The sequence below is a fragment of the Molothrus ater genome, chromosome 21 (assembly GCF_012460135.2).
Source record: "Molothrus ater isolate BHLD 08-10-18 breed brown headed cowbird chromosome 21, BPBGC_Mater_1.1, whole genome shotgun sequence".
Taxonomy (NCBI): Eukaryota; Metazoa; Chordata; class Aves; order Passeriformes; family Icteridae; genus Molothrus; species Molothrus ater.
In genome coordinates, this window is record NC_050498.2 from 8,858,737 (window position 1) to 8,879,512 (window position 20,776).

General features: G+C 46.3%; 2 protein-coding genes across 2 annotated transcripts in view; one reads left to right on the plus strand and one right to left on the minus strand.

The window, feature by feature from the left end:
• VMP1 (vacuole membrane protein 1) overlaps nucleotides 1-6,283 on the plus strand; it is a 62,485-nt gene extending 56,202 nt beyond the window's left edge. Inside the window, exons 11-12 of the mRNA XM_036394957.2 lie at nucleotides 4,170-4,272; nucleotides 5,476-6,283. Of these exons, the coding sequence (XP_036250850.1) occupies nucleotides 4,170-4,272; nucleotides 5,476-5,619 (247 nt within the window). The 3' untranslated portion in view covers nucleotides 5,620-6,283. The remainder of the gene's footprint in view (nucleotides 1-4,169; nucleotides 4,273-5,475) is intronic.
• Nucleotides 6,284-15,064: 8,781 nt separating this feature from the next.
• Nucleotides 15,065-20,611, minus strand: TUBD1 (tubulin delta 1). The gene is made up of 9 exons (XM_036394959.1): nucleotides 20,576-20,611; nucleotides 19,594-19,762; nucleotides 19,143-19,325; nucleotides 18,748-18,964; nucleotides 17,869-18,100; nucleotides 17,034-17,198; nucleotides 16,328-16,459; nucleotides 15,677-15,860; nucleotides 15,065-15,590 (listed from the first exon to the last, which is right to left on the minus strand). The coding sequence occupies exons 2-9, from the start codon at nucleotides 19,737-19,739 to the stop codon at nucleotides 15,488-15,490; spliced, it is 1,362 nt and encodes a 453-aa protein (XP_036250852.1). The 5' UTR covers nucleotides 19,740-19,762; nucleotides 20,576-20,611; the 3' UTR covers nucleotides 15,065-15,487.
• Between the last annotated feature and the right edge of the window lie 165 nt (nucleotides 20,612-20,776).

Below are 20,776 nucleotides of genomic sequence, written 5' to 3' on the forward strand. Positions count from 1 at the left end.
CCCATGGTTTTGTCCCCAAAATTTGAGTCCACAGTGGCAACATCTTTTTTTGGAAAACACTTGGGAATTCCACCATTTCCCCCTGGAAAAGTGAACAAATATCCCCATATGCTTTGCTAAAATGGGAATTTTATATCCTAGTGTATGGTGTGACAGATTCTTGTGAGATATTGGTGCAATGACACTGACACAGCATTTGAGAGAGACTGTAATTGAGGATTTAGCAGAGTTGGAATTAATTCCCTGAGTGTTCCCAACCTCTCCAAGCACAGGTTGAGAGATTTCAGTCACTCAGGAGCAACCCACGCTCCTAAAGACCTTGTAAGATTAAAATTATGTCTTCCAGAAATGCAAATACCATTATTAAATAGTTATAAATAAGTATTTTAATATTAGTAAAAATGCAGATGACTGGAATATCAAACAATTTCCTACTTTTTGTGAGCTGGCCCAGGGAAAACACAATTCTTTCTCCTCTGGGTTGGTGCTTCATCCTGGTGCCTTTGAGAAAAACTTTCCTGTAGTTCCAAAGGTTCTGTTAAAAAGATTTAAAGTTACCAAAAATATCATTTAACAACCAGTGAAAGGCATTTGAGGTGCAGCTGCTGACAGGTGTTCTTGGAAAAGCAAATTAATAAATTTAAACTCAGATTTGCTGTAACTGGACTGGAAGTTTTTGGAGTCAGACTCTGCAGGTTCTTGGTGTAACTTTTAAAATAATCCTCGAGCAACTTTGCTGAATTTCTGTCATGTGCTGCTTCAAACAGATGGGGACTTTTGTTTTATTTATTGGAAAAAGAGCTTTAGAATTTGTCTTTTGGATAGAAATTGTAGCTCTGAGTTTAAAAAAATGAAAAAGTGCATCTGTTTAATTACAAATACCAGGTAATTGTTCTGAAAACAGGCACCAAGAGTGTTTCTTCAGTGAATCCTAATTTTTTATGGGTGTTTTCTGTTGTATTATTAGAACAGAAATCATGGGTTATGACTAAAATGTTACAATTTTAGTGAATTTAGGATTACCAGAGGCTGCTGCAATTTCGGGGAGCCTGTTCTCATTTTCAACTCCTTGTGAAACACTAAAATTTAGCAAAGAATGAATCCTAACAAAAAAAATAATATTTAACATTAAGAGTTTCTAAAACAACTTCTGGATGAAAACAACTTCTGAATCAGAATTTCTCCTTCCATATTCTGGGTTTGAAAGCCGCCGGGTTTGATTCCCGAAGGAGCACAGGGAATTGGCTTTGGATTATTCGGGGTTATCTTCCAGCATCTTCCTGCTGCAGTGCCGGGAAATTTGCAGGATTTTGGAGGTGCTGAGTGCAGGAATTGTGATGCAAATCTGGCCCTGCCTGGTCCCACCCGGATCCCACAAAATTCATCCCCAATTCCCCCTCCCCTCCTCGGGTCAGCACCGAGGGGTCTCTGGGCTGGATTTGTGAGCTTTGCAGGGATATAGAACTCACTTCAATCAAATGAAATTATTTTAAAGATTTTTATATTTAAGATTATGGATATCAGGTGAAACATAAGTGGACGATTAAATGGTTTGTTTTTTAATTAAACTAATTAATTTTTAAATTAAATTATTAAGTTTTTTCCAAAAAAGCACCAGTAACCAACACTGTGCTGCCGAGATAGGACTTCAAGAATGTCATGTGGATCCCTGATTTTCTAGGTTTTTCCTCTGCTTATTTTTTACTCCCCATTTAAATCTGGGCACATTTTTTTCATAATTAAAATCTTTACAAATGTACCAAAAATAGGAGCTGAGGTCCTTGCATTTAGGATCTTGCAGTTCTTCAAAATTGCTTTGATAAAATTACTTTTGTGCACTTAACAAATAGCCGTGCCCAGAAAAGGAAATAAAAAGTGAATTATTTAGTGAGAAAATTTTTGAAATATTGTTTTGATGCACCAGCAGCTCCTCAAGGCTCTGCTCTTGGGTTTCATGTCTTTGTTCTGTGCTTAATTTGATTTGGGGACTGACCCAGTTCAGTTTTCGGTGAGGAACGGAGTCATTTGAACACCGCCCTGTTAATCATTGATCCCTCACCATTTAAATATTCCTCATTTCATAATCATGCAGCAGTTCAAAAGTAAACCATTACCTTGCAGTCGCTCCTCAGGCCTCCCAAGAATTGGGTGAGAAAGAAAAGAAACCTCAAAATGTGGCCGATGTTCCCGGCGTGACTCGTCCCGCCGGCCCTGGGAGAGCTTTTCCCAGTGCTGGGACACCTCAGGATCATTGGAATCCTCTGGAACATTGACACATCTTGTACAAAATGGACAAGGGACGTGCTTTGGGCACTACAGGTTTTTTTTTTTTTTCCCAGAATTTTTACCAGTCTGGGCACAGAATTTCCTCACCCGGTGGTGAATCACCAGGGAAGCGACCTTTTGCTGGGAAATGGGTTCAAAAAACCTCCTTTGCCCCCGGCCATGAAGGAAATAAATAGATTTACTGGAGGAGAATGAGACACTTTGTTTCGTGCTTTTCATAAATTCCTAAAATTAGAAAGCTGTTATTTTTTAATTGGGCTTCGGCCTGGAAAAGAGAATATGGTGTCAGAGCAGGAGGCTGAGGGGAAGGGTTTGAGATGGGCAATTGTACAACTCCGTGGAGTTACACCTGGTGTACCTCGGCTCTGAAGGGTTTTACTAAACCCTCCCTGGAGGAGCAGCAGGAGTAGTGGGTATAATAAAACCAAATAATCAAAATTCAGGTGAGTTTTTTTAATGTAGAAGACCACGTCTACATTAATGTATAATGTAGATTTCTTTAAAATGAAACAAAAATCAAAATCTGTCTTCTCTTTGCAATTGAAGTGATCAGTAATGAGAACTGCCCCGTGGCTGGGGTGGATCCAAGTTTGGGCATGTTCTCCCCACACAGCTCAGGCTGTGGGGCTGCTGCTGTTCATTTCACATTGATATTTGAATTCGGGGAGTTGAATAATGTAGAAGAACACAGTGATTTATTTAAAATGAAACAAAATCAGAATCTCTCTTTACAATTGAAGTGGTCAGTAATGAGAACTTGCCCCGTTCTGGGGTTAGGATGGGGTGGGTCCAACTTTGGGAATGTTCTCCCCACGCAGCTCAGGCCTGCTTATCATGTACAATTTATATTTGAATTTGGGGACATTTTGAAGGGTTGTGACCATCCTTACAGCGCTTTGGTTCTCCTGCTAAGCAGGATTTAAGGAAAAGTTGCTGGGAAGGCTGGAGGCTGCCGAGAGCCGAGTGCTGCCCTTCTCAACCCGGGCTGGTCCCGGCTTTAGGAGCGGGGCTTTGAGCGGGCCCGGGCCGGGGCAGCGCTCGGGACTCGGGGCTGAGGGCTCGGGGCTCAGGGCTCAGGGCTCGGGCTCACAGGCTCGGCTCCAGGGCTCGGGGCTCGGGCTCAGGGCTCGGGGCAGCGCTCAGGGCTGAGGGTTCAGGGCTCGGGCTCACAGGGCTCGGGGCTCAGGGCTCGGGGCTCAGGGCTCGGGCTCAGGGCTCAGGGCTCGGGGCAGCGCTCAGGGCTGAGGGCTCGGGGCTCCGGCTCGGAGCCTCTCCTTTGTTCCTTTGTTAATCCCGGCTCGGGGGAGGCGCTCCGGGATGGCTCCCGCATTCTTTCGGGGCCGGGATGACGCACGGCTTGTCCTAAAAAGGACTTGGCCGGGCAGAGGGGCCGGCTCCGTGAGGGAGAGGGGCGAGGCCTGGGCGAGCAGTTTCTTTTTTAACCGAGGGATGACACAAGCCCCAGTCATTTCCTCATTAATCGGTTCAAACCAGTTCTTACAGGAACTGCCGCTGATAAATGTTGGACTTCTCCGAAGTCATTCATTGGGTTCTCGGCGCTGCTGCCTCCCAGGAAATGCTCCGGCTCTCGGCTTCCTCCTCTCTTCCCAGCGCTGCCTCGCTCAGAAAGATTTTTCTTTTTAAGCACTTTTTGAGGATCTGGGGAAATGCATCCCTCCCGAAGTATCAGATCAAAAGATGAAATGTGATTTATTTCGTGGGGTTCTGTTTTCTCGAGTAGCTTCGAGTTCTCTGCTGAGTTGTGTCTCAGCCTGAACATTTTATTCTGATTAGGTAAAGTGGTAAGTTTAAAAAAAATGTTTTTTCGTTTTTTTTTTCCCTCCTCTATTTTGTCTTGTTCTCTGGGATGAACTTTCCATCAGTGCTATTCCGAGTATAGGTCCTTCTCTTCAGAAGCCATTTCAAGAATATTTGGAAGCTCAGAGGATAAAACTTCACCACAAATCCGACAGTGCTGTGCCACAGGTAAGACCCTCTTTGCCTCCCTCCGTCCCTCCCTCACTTTTTCCTCCCTGCCTTCCTTAGACTTGTAGTTTTTACAATCATAACTCCCCATTCTGTTTTTCAAAGATCTGCACTCACCCAGGGAATAGATAAAAATCTCATTTTAAAAGCAACCTGGGATTTAAAAATATTGTGTGCTACTGGATTTAAATTCTTTAGAGAAAAAACGAAAGTATAAATCAAAACCGGTGGCTTGTCTTGCCTCTGCATTTAGCTGCCTCTTTAGAAAGTTAAATTTAAGGACAAAAAAGTTGCCTTTCCACGTGAAATGGTAACTGGGCAGCACCGATGCTTCAGAAACCAGTGGGATCTGTGGCTCAGTGGGCAGTAAGAGAAATAAACTCCCCAAGCCTTGAGTCTTTGAAAGGAAAAGAAATTACAGCGTTCGGGGCAGGTACATGGGGGCAGAGGTGCCCTTTGATATGAAAAAAAGTATTTAAAGTTTTTGAAAACTTGCCCTGAATTTTCAGTGGGACAGAGCAGCTTTGACATGAAATTCTTCAGGCTGCTGAGGCATTTTGAGGTAAAATCCACGGATCCGAGTGACGTTTCACGTGCAGAACTTGCAGCTGTTGGAAAGGTCCCTTTGCCCGTTTGTTACCACGAAAGAGCCGGAGCTGGGGAGGCTCTGCCGGGCCCAGGCAGTGCGCGGAGATTGCTGAGCTGGGCTTTGCTGCCCTCCCTTGACAAAAAGCACAACTTGGAATTCCCGTGAAGAAAACGCGGCCGGGAACTTCAGGGCCCCACCAAAGAGTGGGATCCTAACGGGGAGATAACCCAAAAAAGGCAATTTAGGGAAAAAAAACCCCATTGTTAACCACCAACCTGATTTCTCTGCGGGGAACAGGCAGTGACAGGCAGGGGCTGCTAATTCTGAGCTCCGCGAATTGTTAACGGAGCCCGGCCAATACTGGGAATAATAAAAAACTCTGGGAGCCCTGGGAATGATCAGGGACTCGTCCTCTGCCCGCCGGTGGGTTTGGCAGCCCCTCCTGCACTGTCTTTCAGGGGACCTGCAGGAATCCTGTCAGCTCGCACTTGGTTCCTGCTTTTAATTTGATTAATTGTAGAATAAAGACGCGGTCAGGCTTTTCCCTTTCACCCAGAACTCTCCGTGTTCCTAATCTTCATTCTCCTCCTCCTCCTTCTGTTTTGTCTCTTCAGGGGGAAAACTGGCTATCCTGGATATTTGAAAAATTGGTGATTGTCATGGTTTGTTATTTTATCTTATCTATAATCAACTCCATGGCCCAGAGCTATGCCAAGCGACTGCAACAGAAGATGTACTCGGAAGAAAAAACCAAATGAGCTTGGAAAAAATGGGAAAACCCCCTCAGGAGGGGTTTTGGCAGACACAAGAAATGACACAACTTTTCATATGTTTAAAAAACAGCATTATTCAAAAGGGGGAAAAAATTTTTAACATCAATTTTCAACTCTTAACAAGTTTTTTTGGTTTGTTTTATTTTGAAAGTAATTTGGATATTAGAGCAATGGTTTCATTGACAAACTTAGAAAGGTTTCAGTAAGGTGTGAATGCTTCACCAGTCTGGGTTGTGTTTTACAGGATGGGCAGTGGGGTGTTAAATGCAGTTTAACACAAATGTTGTCCATCCAAATTACTTCCAAAACTGATGATTTAATACTCCCCATCTCCTGATTTAACTTCAGACTCACCTGAGGGTAACATTTTCTTTTGAAGGGTGGCTGGTTTGCTTTTTCCATCAGTTTCAAGACCATGAAAATGTAAATAACTGAGTACAGGCCGGGTACAAAGTGTTGCATGTCCCTCATGGTAAGGCTGTTCTGAGTTCCCAGTGTCCCATTGCATTGCACGCTGGAAAAGCCACCCTCTCCAACTTCATGATGTTAGCAGAGATGGTTGATGTCAAAATGCTGAAGCCAACATTTTTTATTCTGTATATTTAGAATGAAGTTAAGATAAAAACTTTATAAAGTCATCTTATGATCATTCCAGAATTTCTTGTGTCAGTCTTTTGAAGCTGTTTCCTTTCCTCTCTCACTTTCGGATGCTCTGTGCATGTTTGCTCATCCTTCCTGCACTAAAGGTGCTCAAACCCTTTGTTCTTTTTTTGTTTTGTTCATTTTTTTGTTCTTTTTTCTTCAGAAGGTTTTGCTTAGCAAAGGGAGGAGGAAGGAAGGCTGTGCCTTGCTTGAAGCACAGTCAGTGCTTAAGTAGGTGAAATAGAGACCAAGATTGGTTGTCTCAAATTCTGCTGGGGTGTTTGCCCCTGAGCCCTGGACTGTGGGCAGTGCAGGAGAAGAGAGGGGGAAGAGTTGAGATCCCGGCTGAAAGCAGATTTGTGTCTACCCAGCAATGGTGCAGAGAACTTCGGGAACCTTTCCCCTCCTGCTTTCAGAGTCAGATGTGTTACGATCAGCCAGTTCAGATGTCCAGGAGCAGAATTGATACTAAAATGGCTCTTTTCCCTCTTCAGTGCCTCAGTCCCACTGCTGCTGTACCTGCCTTGTGAACAATTGTTTTTCATTTTTATCATTTTTATCCTAGGGGGGTAAGCACCAAGAATTAATTTGCCTTGTTAATGAGCATTCTCAGGAGGTGGCCCTAGAGCCCCGAGCTCAGCTGGGCTGAGGCTGCTCCTCGGCCAGGTGGGGCAGGCTGGAGCAGCTGTGCCGAGCTGAGCTGTGCTGAGCTGTGCCGGCCCTGGCTGTACCATCCTGTCGGATAGCTTATCAGACTGATGTTGACTGTTGGATCTCATGGCAACAACAGTCGGTAGGCTGTCTGACATTTTGGTATCTCTCATCTGACCCTTCCTCATCCTGCCCAGCTGTTCCCATCCAGCAGCAGCAGCAGCAGCAGCAGCAGCAGCACATCTGTCAGTGCCTGGGCTGGCACTGAGCTCCAGCCCTGCAGAACAGAGCCTGCTGAAGGTGGAGCTCCCCTGCTGGGGCTGAGGTTTGTACCTTTCTCTGGGAACTCCAGGCACTTTGGGGAGGGTTTGCAGGGGCTCTTCCAACACGTTCAGTCCCAGTGTCTGCAGTCCCAGAGCAGGAGTTGGTCACTGTGAGGGAGTTCAGAGCACCAAGGCTGCTCTGGTGGTTTTTAAAAGGTGAACAGTATTAAATACATTTACCAATTTTTGTCCTGAATATGGCCTTTGACAGTAATGTCACAAAGAACTTGCTCTGGTCCAACTCCAAACCCCACAGCTGTGTTTGGAACTTCACCTTTCCAGCCTGCAGAGCCTGGGTGTTGCACTCTGTGAGGGATCACTCAGGACACTGGGTCAGTGACAGCCCTTGGCTGCTCTCCCCACTCCTTGTGGCAGCTGTTGGGTCCCCAGATCTGTCACCTGAAGGCCACAGGTATTTATTTATTAACCTCTCACACTTCTGGGAGGGGATGGCATTGATGATTGAGGCTGTGCTGCGGTCCCTGCGTGTTCTCAGGCTGGAATCAGGACATTGCAACAATAACTAAAAGAGAAAAAAACCCTTTTCCCTAGAGCCTGAACCAATAAACTGCACATTTTAGAGGTCTCCTTAGAATTCTGCCTCTTGCCCACTGGAAAACCACAAGGAAAACTGAAAACTTTTTCCCACTTTTGGTTCAATATGTTTACATATTTATAGTGTGAAATATATATATATATATATATATATATGTTGTTCTTCAGCTTGTGTTTCCGTGTGTCCATTCCAATAAGCTCTGCTGTTATGTTGAAGCTTTCTAACTCTAATTAAAGAATAGAGTGATCATTCTACCTGCTTCTATCTGGGAGATAAGACTTGGTAAAAGGTAAAGAAACCCATAAAAATAGAAGAAAATGACACAAAAATGACACAAACCTGATGAGATCTGCAATGGATAGTTTTATGTTTGCTTAAATAAACAAAGAAATAACGTTTCCCAGTGTTTATTTCAGCTGGATTGTTTCCATTCTCTTATTGAACTCTCTTGATCACACTGTGACATTTGGGTCCCAGGCATTGTCCAGTGTGAGCACAGGAGATAATTCAGGAGATAATTCAGGAGAGAATTCAGCAGTTGCATTTTGTGCCTTCAGAGAAAGACTCAGCCTTTAGCACTTGACCTGAAAATGTGGATTTTGGTCCCTTAACCCAAAGTTTCCTTTTGTTGTACATCTCTTCATTACACATTAGCAGCAGTCAAGTCAGTTCAGTGTGTAGGGGACAAATCCAAAGGGAGCTCTTGCAAGAGGAACAATCTTGGCACAAATCCCTATTTTTAGCTGCTGTTTTGTGCAGTTAGACACTAAATAAAGTACCTTGCTTTTTGCTGGGAATGAGTGAAAATCACATGGAGGTAACAGCCCTGTAAGAACAACTAATGACTTTAATGTGACAGATTTTTATTTTAGTCTCATTATCTGTGAAACGAGGTCGGGGGGGGCTGCAGCTCCTCCTCCTCTGGGTTCTCTCCCTGTTTTCCCGTGCCCTGAGGGTTGTGGCTGCCCACACCCGAGAGGTGGCAGCGCTGCCGTGCTGGCAGCCACCCCTGCCCCAGCCGGAATTGGTGCTGGAAGCAGAGCTCAGGGCAGGGCAGGGCAGTCTGTGCATCCCTCAGAGCATCAGAGCTGCTGCTCCCTGTCCCCAGCCCTGCCCCTGCCAGCGTCACCCTGGCTCTGTTCAGCTCCCCCAGCTGCCTGCTCCTGCCAGAACATCCTTGTCACCAGCACTTGACAGGGCCTTGCTGCTGTTCCAGAAAGTCCTTCCCTGCTGTGCTTCTGGCCTTCGTTATTTCATTATTTCATGGTTAGAATCAGCCTCCCCCTCGCTGCAGGCACTGCTCAGTGCAAACACTCTGGATGTTTCCCTGATTATCAAGCAGAAATAGAAATATTAGTGAACAAAATCGATGGCAAGTGTAAAGAATGGTGGGGCTGGGGTGTGTTCTTTGGAGGATTGGTTTTCTTTGAAGCACATGGTTAAAAAATACTTTGTAATCAGCAGTTAAAAGGCTGGATATAGTTATAGGTAAGGTAATTGGAATGACTCTTCTGAGATTTAAAATTCTGCTTTTTTTTGCTGTAAATTTGGTTGTTTGTTGGAGAGAAAGGAAAAGCAGTAAGAAAACAGTGAGAACTTCCCCCAGCTCTCTGCAGACTGCAGCAGCTGCTGGAGAGTGGGAGGGGATCCTGTTGGGCAGGTGAGGATCCGTGCTGGATCACTGGGACCCGGGTGAGGGCAGTGGGGCAGGCCCCTCCCCTGTGAACCCCTCTGGTGCTTTCAGACAGGGGGTAAATATCTGCACGTGCTCTTGCAAAGTCATTTCTAGAAGGATTGGGGTGAAAAACTCTGAGCCTGCTGTGGCTTTGCTAATTCAGGTGTCTAATGGAGGGTAGGAAATGCTGGCCTGAATTTCTTCATACATTTCACTTGTTTATCGATGCATCCACTCAGCCTTCGTGAAAGGCAGCAGAACATTGCTGGGAGAGGCTGGAACAACCTGGGTCAGCTGTCACAGGAGGGGAAGGCGCTCAAACAGAAACTCAACACTGTTATGTCACCTCTCCAAAGTGGGAGAGCCCTGCAATCTGTGGCTGCTTGGAATGTGTTAAAAATTCAGGAAAAAACCTTGGTAATTTGGCCTATAAAAGGTGATTATTGCCATGTTTGAATTGCAGTGAAGAGGTTGTTGAGGCCACTCAGCCCTTCAGTGCTGGTGGTGTCCAGGTGTGGTGGAGCAAAGTGCAAATGGGAACCTGGAATGAGCCCAGCTTGGGGTTAGTTTGCTTTAGCACTGCCCTTTGTTGTGCTGAGGAGGTTTTATTAATTTATTAATTTATTATTATATTATTATTATTATTATTATTATTATTATTATTATTATTATTATTATTATTATTATCCCTGAATTGAGTCCAAGAGCAGCGGCTGCATTAGCATTAGCCCAAAGGTCGCCGTTCAGCAGCGCTGTTTGAGGGGCTCTGGGCTGCTGTGGACCCCTCCCGGGCCATTGCTGGGCTGTTCCCGGCGCTGCCCGGGCCGTGCCAGGGAGGAACCCGGCGGGGGCAGTGGCAGCTCGGGGACCGTTCCTGCTCTGCTAAAGCCACACCCGGCTCTGCCAACGGCTCCTCTGGGCCGCCACCGCGGGCTGGTGACTCTGGTGTCACCTGTGAGAAGTTCACAGCACAGCCACGCATTGCCCAAGCTCCTCGCATCAGGAAATGACCTCGTGGTGCCTCTTTGTGCCGGCAGGAAAGAACCTGGCAGTTCTCTTGCAGGAGCTGCTGCTGTTTAAAACATCAGTACCTTGTTCAGGGCTCACACTTTGAGGGACTGGGGCTTTCCTCAGGAAGGTTATTAGGATTTCTCCACCCTTTGATGGGAAAACACAAGTTTCTGTGCTCAGCATTTCTCTGTCTCAGAGAGAAAACACATTCAGATTTACAACCTTGTGCAGATCCCACCATGGTCACAAAACCTCTCTGGGCTGGTTGGAAACCTCACTGCTCCCAGGGCCTGGATTGCTGCAGCTGCTCTCTGGAGAGCTCTTCATATTTAGGATATTTTCATAACGTTTCATTTCTCAGATTCCTGCATTTGTAGGTCTCTCCTCAGCCCAGCTGACCTCCTGTGACACAGGCAGTGCATTCCTGGCTGTTGTGTAAGGCCCGAGGTGGGGAGCAGCAAGGAGGAAACTTTTAAGATGCCTGAAGCTGGTATTTACTTGACTTCCAACGAATGGGTGCCAAAACCATTTTCAGAGCAGTATTTTGCTACTGCAAGTGGTGATTTTCATTCTCTGCCTCCTTTAACTCTGCACAAAGTGCCTCTCCCTCTCCTGCCTGGGGCAGAGCCCAGGGCGGCCCAGGAGGAGCCAGGTGTCTGTGGGGGAAGTGAGGCAATGTCTGGCAATAGGCTCCAGCTGGGACTGAGGGATCCTTGCAATTCGGTGAGAAAGGAAAGGCTTGAAGTGGTGTTTGGCAGAGCCTGAGAGCCCTTGCTTGAAACTGTCACTGCTGTCCCCTCCCTCGAGCCTTGGAGCCCTCTCTGCCCTCGTGTGGAGCCGTTTTTGGCCAAGTTCAAGCCTGTTCCCTGCAGGTTTGTTCAGCTGGAACAGGACCCCACGTGCTGAGGTTTCCTTCCTGATGTCACTGAAGAGTGAGCTCTCCTTTCACAGCACACGCCAGGTTTGTGTCTGGTTCTTATGTGAAAATACTGGGTTTGAGGGGAGCCTGACTAAATCTTTATAGAGGAAAATGTAATATGAAATTCTGAGACTCTGAGCTATGTGGCTGGTGGGGGGGAATGGAAGCTTTGTTCTTGGGAGCAGAGTTTTGAATTGGATTTTTGGTTTTTCATTGCCATATTTATGGTTTTGACTGTTTTGGTTATTTCACCAAAATTCAGCCTATAAAGGAAAGATTCACAACCCCAAATCACTCCATAAACACAATTGCTGACTCCAGAGACTCCCAGGCAGATAACACAGGCAGGAATTGCCCACAGTGGGGTGGGGAGGAAACTTCCCAGAGTTTGCTCTGCAAGTGGCCGAGGACAGGGCAGCAGCAGCGAGCCCCTCCGTGGGCAGATGGATCCTTGGGCTCAGGATGGTTCCAGGCCATGAGGGAAGCAGGAGCTGTGAGCCAGAGCCCAGCTCTCAGCAGCCCACAGGAGACTGCAGGGAGCAGCCCCAGCTGCCCTTGCCAGCCCCATGCAGGATTTGATTCTACCTTCAGCCTGTGGGATGGGGCCTGGAAATGATCTGGTACATCTTGGGCACCGCTGGGCACAAATTCAAACCCAATCCTGCCCACAAAACACCATCTCAGGCAACTGAAGGGTGTTTTTGTGAGCCTTAAATAAACATGACATTGTCCATGTAACCAAATATGTACAATAATCATTTTAGCAGAATGCACCCATTTCAGTGCAAGTCCAGCACAGGGCTCCTTTCTCCTCACACACAACCACTGAAACAAAACCTCAAGAAATGTTTTTATGTCTTTTTTTTGTTGTTGTTGTTTAACTAGTGGCTTATTTAGTTTCTCTACTTAGTGCTTTTGCTTTTAAAATAGGAATCTTGGCCTGGAGAACACCCTCAGTTTACTAATTTTTATATCTTACAGTGTAACATTTGGGATTTTTAAGTTTGGCTTTAAGACAAGAAGGTTTCTAGCACCTAATCCACACAGATAAGTGTGACTCTCTTAGGAGCCACTGTTTGCTATCTCTCAGGCTTGTACGAACATGGGGTTAGAATTTTCATTTCTTCCATGCTCTTTATCATGGAGCACCTTTACTCTAAAACTTGCCTTGATTTCCTGAGGAGCAGCTTCTCCCATCTCCCCTCTGGGGCCGTTTGCACCTTTTCCCTGTGGGTGGCAGGAATTTCTCTCTCACCGCTCCTGGAAAGGGTTAAGCGGGGCTGGGCTGTGCAGGGGAAGTGGCCGGGCCTGCGGGGCCAGGATTGCCACAATGGGGCTCGGAAGGGACCATTGTGAGCGCGGTTGGGCTGAAAGAGCCGGAAGAGCTCCGTGCTTCACACTCGGCGTTATCAGCTCCAGCTCCGGGGGCATTGGCTGCCCTGGCAGAGCTCGGTCTGGGCTGCCCTTGAGGAAAGGCAGCAGCTCAGTTCCTTTTGGGAGCTTTTCGTGCTATTTCGGATCCATGAATCACTTTCCTGATTCCTCTTGTGCAGTTTTTACAGTGGAGTCCAGCAAAAAGCAGATTTCTTTAAAGTACACTCAGTCTATTTCCTTTTGGATGTTTGGGCTCTCATTTCATAATATTTATCCATACTAAATTTATTAGCAAATGCAGAAAGAAGTGAATTATTCATTCAAGGCTCTTTTGTACCTTAGTGCTTCTCAGTAGTGTTTCAGCTGGTAATTTGATATAATTTCCTCTTTTCGTGTGTTAAACCCTGGTTGTTGTGGGAACCACAGATTCTTTTCTCTTACACATTTCCATCCTTCCTGTGCTGGTACTGTGTCTAACCTTAAAAACACCAATATCTATTTCTGCCCAAAGAAATAATTTGTAACTACATTGCCAAACACTGTGTTTAAAACATTTTAGATTGTTGAAGGTTACTTTTGATTTTGCTGGGTTTGTTTTATTTTGCTTTGTTTGTGGGTTGTTTCTAGGGGGATAGGGTTTGTTTTGGGGTTTTTTTTGTGGTCAAAATGTTCTCCTGTCCATGAAATGTCTGCTCTAGCTGGAGTTCTTGAATCAGCTTCCAAGTGAGCTGCACCTGTCTGCTCCAACAAACAATGGTGAGATTGGAGCATTGTTCTGCCTTTAGGGACATCCTGTGGGGCCTTTGCCTACAACGAGCAAGGTCAGGGCCACTGGTTCTGCTGTTCCTGTCTGAGCCATTGGCCTGTGCTGACCTTTGCTCTACCTCTTTAATTGCAATTGTTAATGGAATAAAGGCCTCCTTCCAGGCTCTATTTGCATAATTAATTTTATCAATTACATAGAGAATTACTCCTCCACTTTTAATGCCATTGCAGGTGATGACAATTTGACAGTGGCTGCTTACTTCCTGTCCCTCTGACCCTCTCCACATCCTGGGGAAAAAATAAAGGAATCCCATCATAGATCAAAAAAAAAAAAAATGAATGCTCAGTTTGGAAAAGGGTGTGAGAATTTCAGGACTGAAAAACATTCACAGGAAGAAGCTCAGAGGTGCCTAAAACAATTCCTGTCAGCCCCTGCTCCAGAGCAGTAGGGGATTATAGCAGCTAAAATGTGAATTTCTGCTTTGGGGTCAGACATCTTACCTGTGTGCTGTGCTTCCTGACGTGGCACAAATTCTGCCATCAAACAAACAAAAAAGACCAAATATCCTGCTCCATTAGCCTGAAGTGCCATAAATAAATAACAAATATGGTTCTGTATCATTCGTGGGTTCACTGAGCACCTGCTGTGCTTGCCTCATGCTCAGAATTATGAATCCAGAGATAACACGAGGTTATTTCTGCAATAAAGTTATTCATTGCCACAGCACTACAATAACCCAGCGCTCTCTTCCTCCTTTCTCAGGGCACTCACCTGTCCTTAGCCTTTTGAAAAACTCCTTTACCTGTTCTGTGAAGGGAGAAGGAAAAGGATTCCTGGGACCTGGCCAGCTTTTCATGGAGTTACCTGTTCTCATTTCTGGAAATTCTGTTTGTGATCTCTTGAAAGCACCATGGGAGTTGATTTCTGTGCTGCTGAACATCCTGTGCCTTTTGGAGGAGGGAGAAGCTCACCATGGTCTCCTTTCCTGACCCTTTGTTCCTGCAAACTCGAATTGCCTGTGCTGTTTGTCTGAACTTCTTGTGCAATCTTTCCTGCAGTTTCTTCTGTGAAAATACCCAAATTAGACAATGGTTGAAAGTGGCAGAAACAGCAGAAAATCCCTTCTGGCCAGAGCAGGTCCCAGCTCTGAGCTGCCAATGAAATGGCACCAAAACCTGAAGGGGCACTGTGAAATTTGTCCATTTGTCAAGGAAAATGTCCTTGAGATTGATTTAATTCTTTTAATTTTTGGCCTGTGGGATTATTTCTGTGGGAGAACGGGGTGAATGGGGGGGAATGGCAAGAATTCCCAAAGCTCCCCTACCATTAATGAAGAGCTCAGTGTTACAAGATAATCTTTAATTCTCCTGCACTCTTTTATTCATTTTAATTCAGTGGGTGCCTTCCCAAGTCATTCCCCCCCTTCTCCAGCCAGGAGGGAGCTGCAGCTTCCCAGGGCACCACCTTGTGGTCGTGGTAAAATTCGTGCAAAAAGGAGCCAAGTCCTTCAAGGGACTTTGGAACTTAGAAAATGTATTTATGATATCAAATGATAAATTCTTACATCTGCAATTTACCAGCCATCCCCATCGCAGATATGTTTAAATAATTAACAAGTTAATTAACTTATAACTTGGAGAAAAACAGGAGTTGTAGTTTTGCTTAGTGAAATGGTCAGAAAAGGATGTAGCTACAGTATATAGCAAATGTATTGAAAAATAGGTATTTATTAGATATATTAAATAAGAACAATATGAATATATTCAGTTCAGCTACAGTTCTTGCTATTCACACACACACACACAGACACTCTGCTCCTAAGACTGAAAAATAACTCCAGTCAATAATTTACATACTTCAGGGAGTTGATGGAAGGTTTTCCAGCTTGGTTCTTTCAGGAAATCTCTATTTCAGGCCCTCTTACCAAAGAAATAAATCACAGATTGGTGTAACTGGAGATAACTTGTTCCAGGGTTGTGAAGCAGTCCAGGAAATCTTCCTCTTGGATTCCAAACTTTGTGTACTGGTGAAGGTAAGCTCTGTGTGTTGAAGAATGGCTCAGACATTAGAAATCAGTGAAGATATTGGCAATTAGTGAAATACCAGCATAACTATTTTCACTTACTTGGAAGCAAACATATTCCAAGCTTTTCCTACGATGCTGTCAAGAGGTTTCAGCAGGAACTGGCTGTTGCTGACCAAAGCAGCAGATTTTTCATACTTGTTAAATGCTCTGGGAGTTTTCCATGCATTAAAAGCCTCCTGGGGGTTCAGCCATGATGTGTACAAGGAGGGATCTTGGAAACTTCCTGCAGCAGAAACAGGAGAGCCTTTGGAACAATCCCACCCCTGATCCCTGTGTGGCCTAATCAGTGCTGTCACCTGCACAGTGGGCAGCCTGCTGAAAATACAACTTCAAACAGATTCCTCAGATCACCTAGAAGCACACTGGTGTGGATACTTCAGCTGCCAGCAATGCTCACCACTCCAGAAACTGCTAAATTTATTTTCAGCCATTATAGCCAAGAATTCCAGATATACAGACTCGAGTCTCTTCCTCCTTCCCTAAAGTGCTTCAGGAAACTCAGAAGTAAAACACAACAGCCCTAAGCAATTAGACAATGTGGCCTTGGACAGCAAAATGTTTCTGGAGGGAATATCAACTTTAGGAGTCAAATGTGTGGTCTTGGGATGTTTCTGTTTGCACCAGGTGTGGCTGCAAAGGCAGCAGTGAGATGTGAACCCAGACCCCTGAGGTGCTGGGCTCCTCCCTTACCCAAGTCCACGCTGTGCACATCTTTTCCTCTCAGGACAAGCAGGTTGGCAATGGAGGTGTTGAAGTGCAGGGGTTTGTTTGTGGAGGGGATGGAGGAGCCTGCGTGTGGTGGTCGCACTTGCCAATCGATGCCTTTGGGATTTGGGAGAAGGAGATGGAAAAGCAAGTTAATGTTCTGTGAAGATGCAGATGGGAACTGTCCTGTGCCCCAAGCTGAGACCACGCTGGGGTTTGTAGCAGTCACACAATTCCCAGAGAACAGCAGTGCTTGTCCAGCAGGATTTGCCTGGGTACCTGTTGTACACTGAGCAAGCCTCCAGCCCATTCCTTGCATAACTGGGAGCTGTAGCTGAATTCTCCATGTAAATCACATGGGAGAGCTGAGCCTCATTTTTATGCATAGAAGGTGTAAAAAGAAAAAGCAGAGCTCACCATCCAAGGAATGTTCCAAATGAGTTATGTAAATGAAGTGCACAGACTGTCAGCTTGGTTTGTGTGTTTCCAAGAGTTATAATTAACTGAGATGTCTGGAAGCAGAGCAGGAGCAATCAGGGAGCTGCTGAGGGAATGGTGAAAGGAGCAGCTGGTTTGGTGGGGGCAAACTCCTGCTGAGGGCAGCAGCTTCTTCTGAACTCTCCAAACCATGCAGCTTTATTGCATCTGCACAAATGAACGTTTCAAGAGTGAAGGGCTGGTGTTTATTTACCTTCCTCCATCTGAGCATTAGCAATGAGCATCTGCCTGAGGTGTTTGAGGAGGCCAGGCCAGCTGAAGGTGCTGTAGGGCAGGGAGCTCTCGGGCATCTGGGGGATGTTCCTCAGGCCCAGCATCCTGAACTCGGGATGTGGGACCAACGTCTCCATCAAATCTCCTGAAAGGAGAAAGCAACAGCTGCTCATGTTTGACAGAGATATTGCACAGGGCAGCTCAAATGGGAGGGAGTGGGGAATGTTCAGAGGTTTGGCAATTTCAAAGCCATGCAAACTTGCTGGGTGTTACTGGGTTCTGTACAGGGGGTTGCAGCTTTTATGTTACAGTTTCCTTCAAAAATCTCAAGGACTCTCTCTGCACTCCAGACAGATGTGGAAGTTTCATTTTACAAGCAATATGGGCAACTTTCTCGAATTCTTTCAAGGTACAAATGTCAGTCTGCTGCATGTTTCTACCCCAGTTCTCTGCTCACCTCTTCTGCCTAAGCAAACTTTAAAACAGTCAGTTTGTTTCAGCTCATCCAGACTTCTAACCCAAAGTGAAATGTGGAACTCAGTCCAAAATTACTGCCCTGCACAAATTTCCTCTGAAATGTAAACAGGTACAAGGGAGTCTGTGATCACTTGAAAAAGGAGAAACAGGGTTTTTGGTAAAGAATGAAACCAGAAGTTGGGGGAACCTATTTTTGACTCCGCTATAACATTGGGATTGAACTTCTTTTCCTGTCCTAAAACTTGGGATGTATCCAAACACTCGAGCAGGGAGCCTGCAGCACTTCAGCTCCCAGCTTTGCTGAGCCCACCAAGGTGAGTGGCTGCTGCCTTTGGTACCTAAGGGGTTCCTGCTGTAGCCTGAGCCCCCTCCTGCGGGGCGAGCGGGCTGGAAAACGCTGCCCAGCTGGTGGGCAATGACTTGGTTGACATCCCTGAAGGAAATCTGTTTGATATTCATCAGCTGGGCACAGATCTTGTGGATGACATCATTCTCGTGGACAAGGAGGGCATCTGAGGAGTGGTACAGATGTGACAGAGTCAAAACAGAGTTGTAGTTTTGAACAATGACCTGGAAGCAAACAAAAAACACACACAAAGAAGAGTCAAACAATTTAATCTCCTTTTAGTTTATAATCCCCTGGCTCCTGCTGTTTCCTCAGTTATGATTTAGGAAGTGATTCATTTTCTTTGCCAGAGTGCAGAATGAGGTCAGAGCCTTTTCATGGAAAGAGGGCAAGACCTGTGAAAATCAGGTTATCCATCTCTCTCCAGACAAACATGCTGGAACCAGATCTGCCTGGGAACTGATTACAATGCTGAGATAAGAGCACAGCAGGAGATTTCTAGTTGGCTTCTTGTGAATCTGCATCACTTCAGCAATTAAATTATCAAGAGGAATTTTTTGGTAAAAATTCTTTGGGTGTGATAGTGAGTCACTTGAACTTTTTCAGTGTAAAATGTACCCATTTTTTATGTTTATTTCTATTTTTATTCTTTTCTATTTTTATTTTTTTCTATTTACCCATTTTATGGCTATTTCTATTTTTATGTTTATTTCATTTTATGTAGTTTATAATTACCCATTTATTATGTTTATTTACCTATTACTTAGTTTATTTCTGTTGTAGGTATTTTGTTTAAAAGTAACCACTGATTATAAACCTATAAATTCCATGTAAAATATTATTACATATTAAAAGGCAACATGACATTCACCTCCCCAGTGCCATAGGGCCAGATGATGTGGTTCAGTATGAAGGAGCTTGGAAAAGCATCTCTCAAACACTGGGTCACAAAGGCTCCCAGGCCTGATCCTGTGCCCCCAGCCATGCTCATGACTGTGAGAAATCCCCCCAGTCTGTCACACCTCTCTGCCTCTCTCTGCACCAGGTCCATGATTGCTTCTTTGTGTCTGGGCCCGTGAACACAGTACCTGTGGGGTGACACAGAGCTCCAAGACAGGCCATCACAATAACAGCAGAAAGGTGAAGTTATTCATAAAGCACATTTTACTCTCAGTGCCACAGCTGCTGCATTACCAATCCTGGGGAGTCTGAGCAGCTCCTCAGCCTCCAGAACTGCCCCGGGGAAGCTGAGGCAGCTGTTCCTACCCGTTGGCCCAGTTGTTCCCAGATCCTTGCTTCTGGCAGAAGTGTGAGTGGCTGCTGTACCTCCAGTGGCCAGAGCTGGCAGCCGTGGCCAAGGCCTGGCTGATCACTTTGGGCTCCATGTCCACGAGCACGGCCCGGGCAACAGGCACTGCACAGGAAGGAAAACAAACGTGGGGAAAAGTGCTGGTTATTTAATGGGATGATGGGCTTGGATGGCTACAATGTCCCAGGGTTATTCCTACCACTCCTAATGGGCCAATGCAGAAAGGATCTGGCCATGCCCTGATTTCTGCTGAACCATTTATTGTGCCAAAACCAAATCTGAGCTCCAGAGAACACAGATCTCTCATGAAATAAACCATTTGGTGTTTCTCTGTGCTGAAATCAGATCCTTAGAGAGGAAAAAAAAGCCCTTTAAAGCTGTACCTGCAGATTCTCCTGGCAGAAGAACCGTTCCTTGCAGGAATCGTGGTAGGACTGGTTCTCATTTTTGGAGCACAGCCCGTGGGTGCCACGGATGTCACTGCAGAGAGCACTGAACACCTCGTGCCCAATCTGGTTCCCACACTGCCCGAGCTGCACTGTGACAATTGACATCCTTATTCACTTGGTGTTTAAGCCTGAAAAAGAAATTATTTAGCATTCTCACTTTTGCTTGGTAAAGCAGGATGGGAATAAGTAATTATAACTCAAGAGTTAGAGGACTAGGATGCAAAATTGGAAATCTTAAGGCAGTTCATAAACGTAGCTATTTTCCAGTTAAGAACTGCACCAGGCCCGGTGTCCAAGCCTGCTGAGGTGACAAAAGGACTCCCTGCAGAATTCCCCTTGTTTCCACCACACAGAGCAAACTGTTTGACTCCATCCTGCTATGTTTTGACATTTTTCCCCACTCAGCATTTGACAGCAGCTCTGCTTTCTCACTTTTCTACTCCTTCACAGAAACAAGGTCAATTTTTTTTTTAAACTCTCTTGGTTATTCTGGGCTGCTGTTCCTCACTGCCATGCCAGCCGTGCCTCAGCCCTCCTGTACCAGCACTCATTGCCATTCCTGTCCGATTCCAGCCCGTGTCGGGCCACGCCGGGCGTCACTGGGAGACCGAGTCACCGCTCACGCAGAAAATAAATAAATACCTGAATTACTGTCAGGAAAGGCTCATGTCCAAAGCGTTCGACACCGACCCTCCCGTGCCCGATTCTCTCCGCGGAGAGCCGCACTCGGGTCCCCGCGGGCACAGAACGCCCTCCGGGTTGGGCTCCCCCTCAGGACCGGGCTCCCCCTCAGGGAACACCGCCATGTTCCCGGCGCTGCCTGCCCTCACGGCCCTCGGTCCCGAGGCCCATCCCCGAGCCTTTCTCCTCAAGATCCCGTCGCGGGGTCCCGATGATGTCGGTGCAGGTCCCGGTTTGCCCCGGAGTCCCTCAGGTCTCACCTCATCCCCGTCTTCCCCCGCCGCGCCTTCGAACCGCCCGCCAGGCGCACGCGCACAGCGCGCTCTGGGCAGGCGGCCCGGCCGCTCCCGCCCGCCGCGGCTTCACGGCGCCCTCTGCGCACGCGCCGCCCTGCGCGGCTTCACCGCGGGCTCCGCGCAGGCGCCGCGCCGCTGGCGGGGGCGGGCGGCCGCGCTCACCGC

Coding starts and splice junctions, on each gene's coding strand:
- TUBD1 (XM_036394959.1), bottom strand. CDS start 19,739: ATGTCAATTGTCACAGTGCAGCTCGGGCAGTGTGGGAACCAGATTGGG. Junction 19,326..19,593: donor CACGATTCCTGCAAGGAACG/GTTCTTCTGCCA, acceptor TTAAATAACCAG/CACTTTTCCCCACGTTTGTT. Junction 18,965..19,142: donor GGGAACAACTGGGCCAACGG/GTAGGAACAGCT, acceptor GTCACCCCACAG/GTACTGTGTTCACGGGCCCA.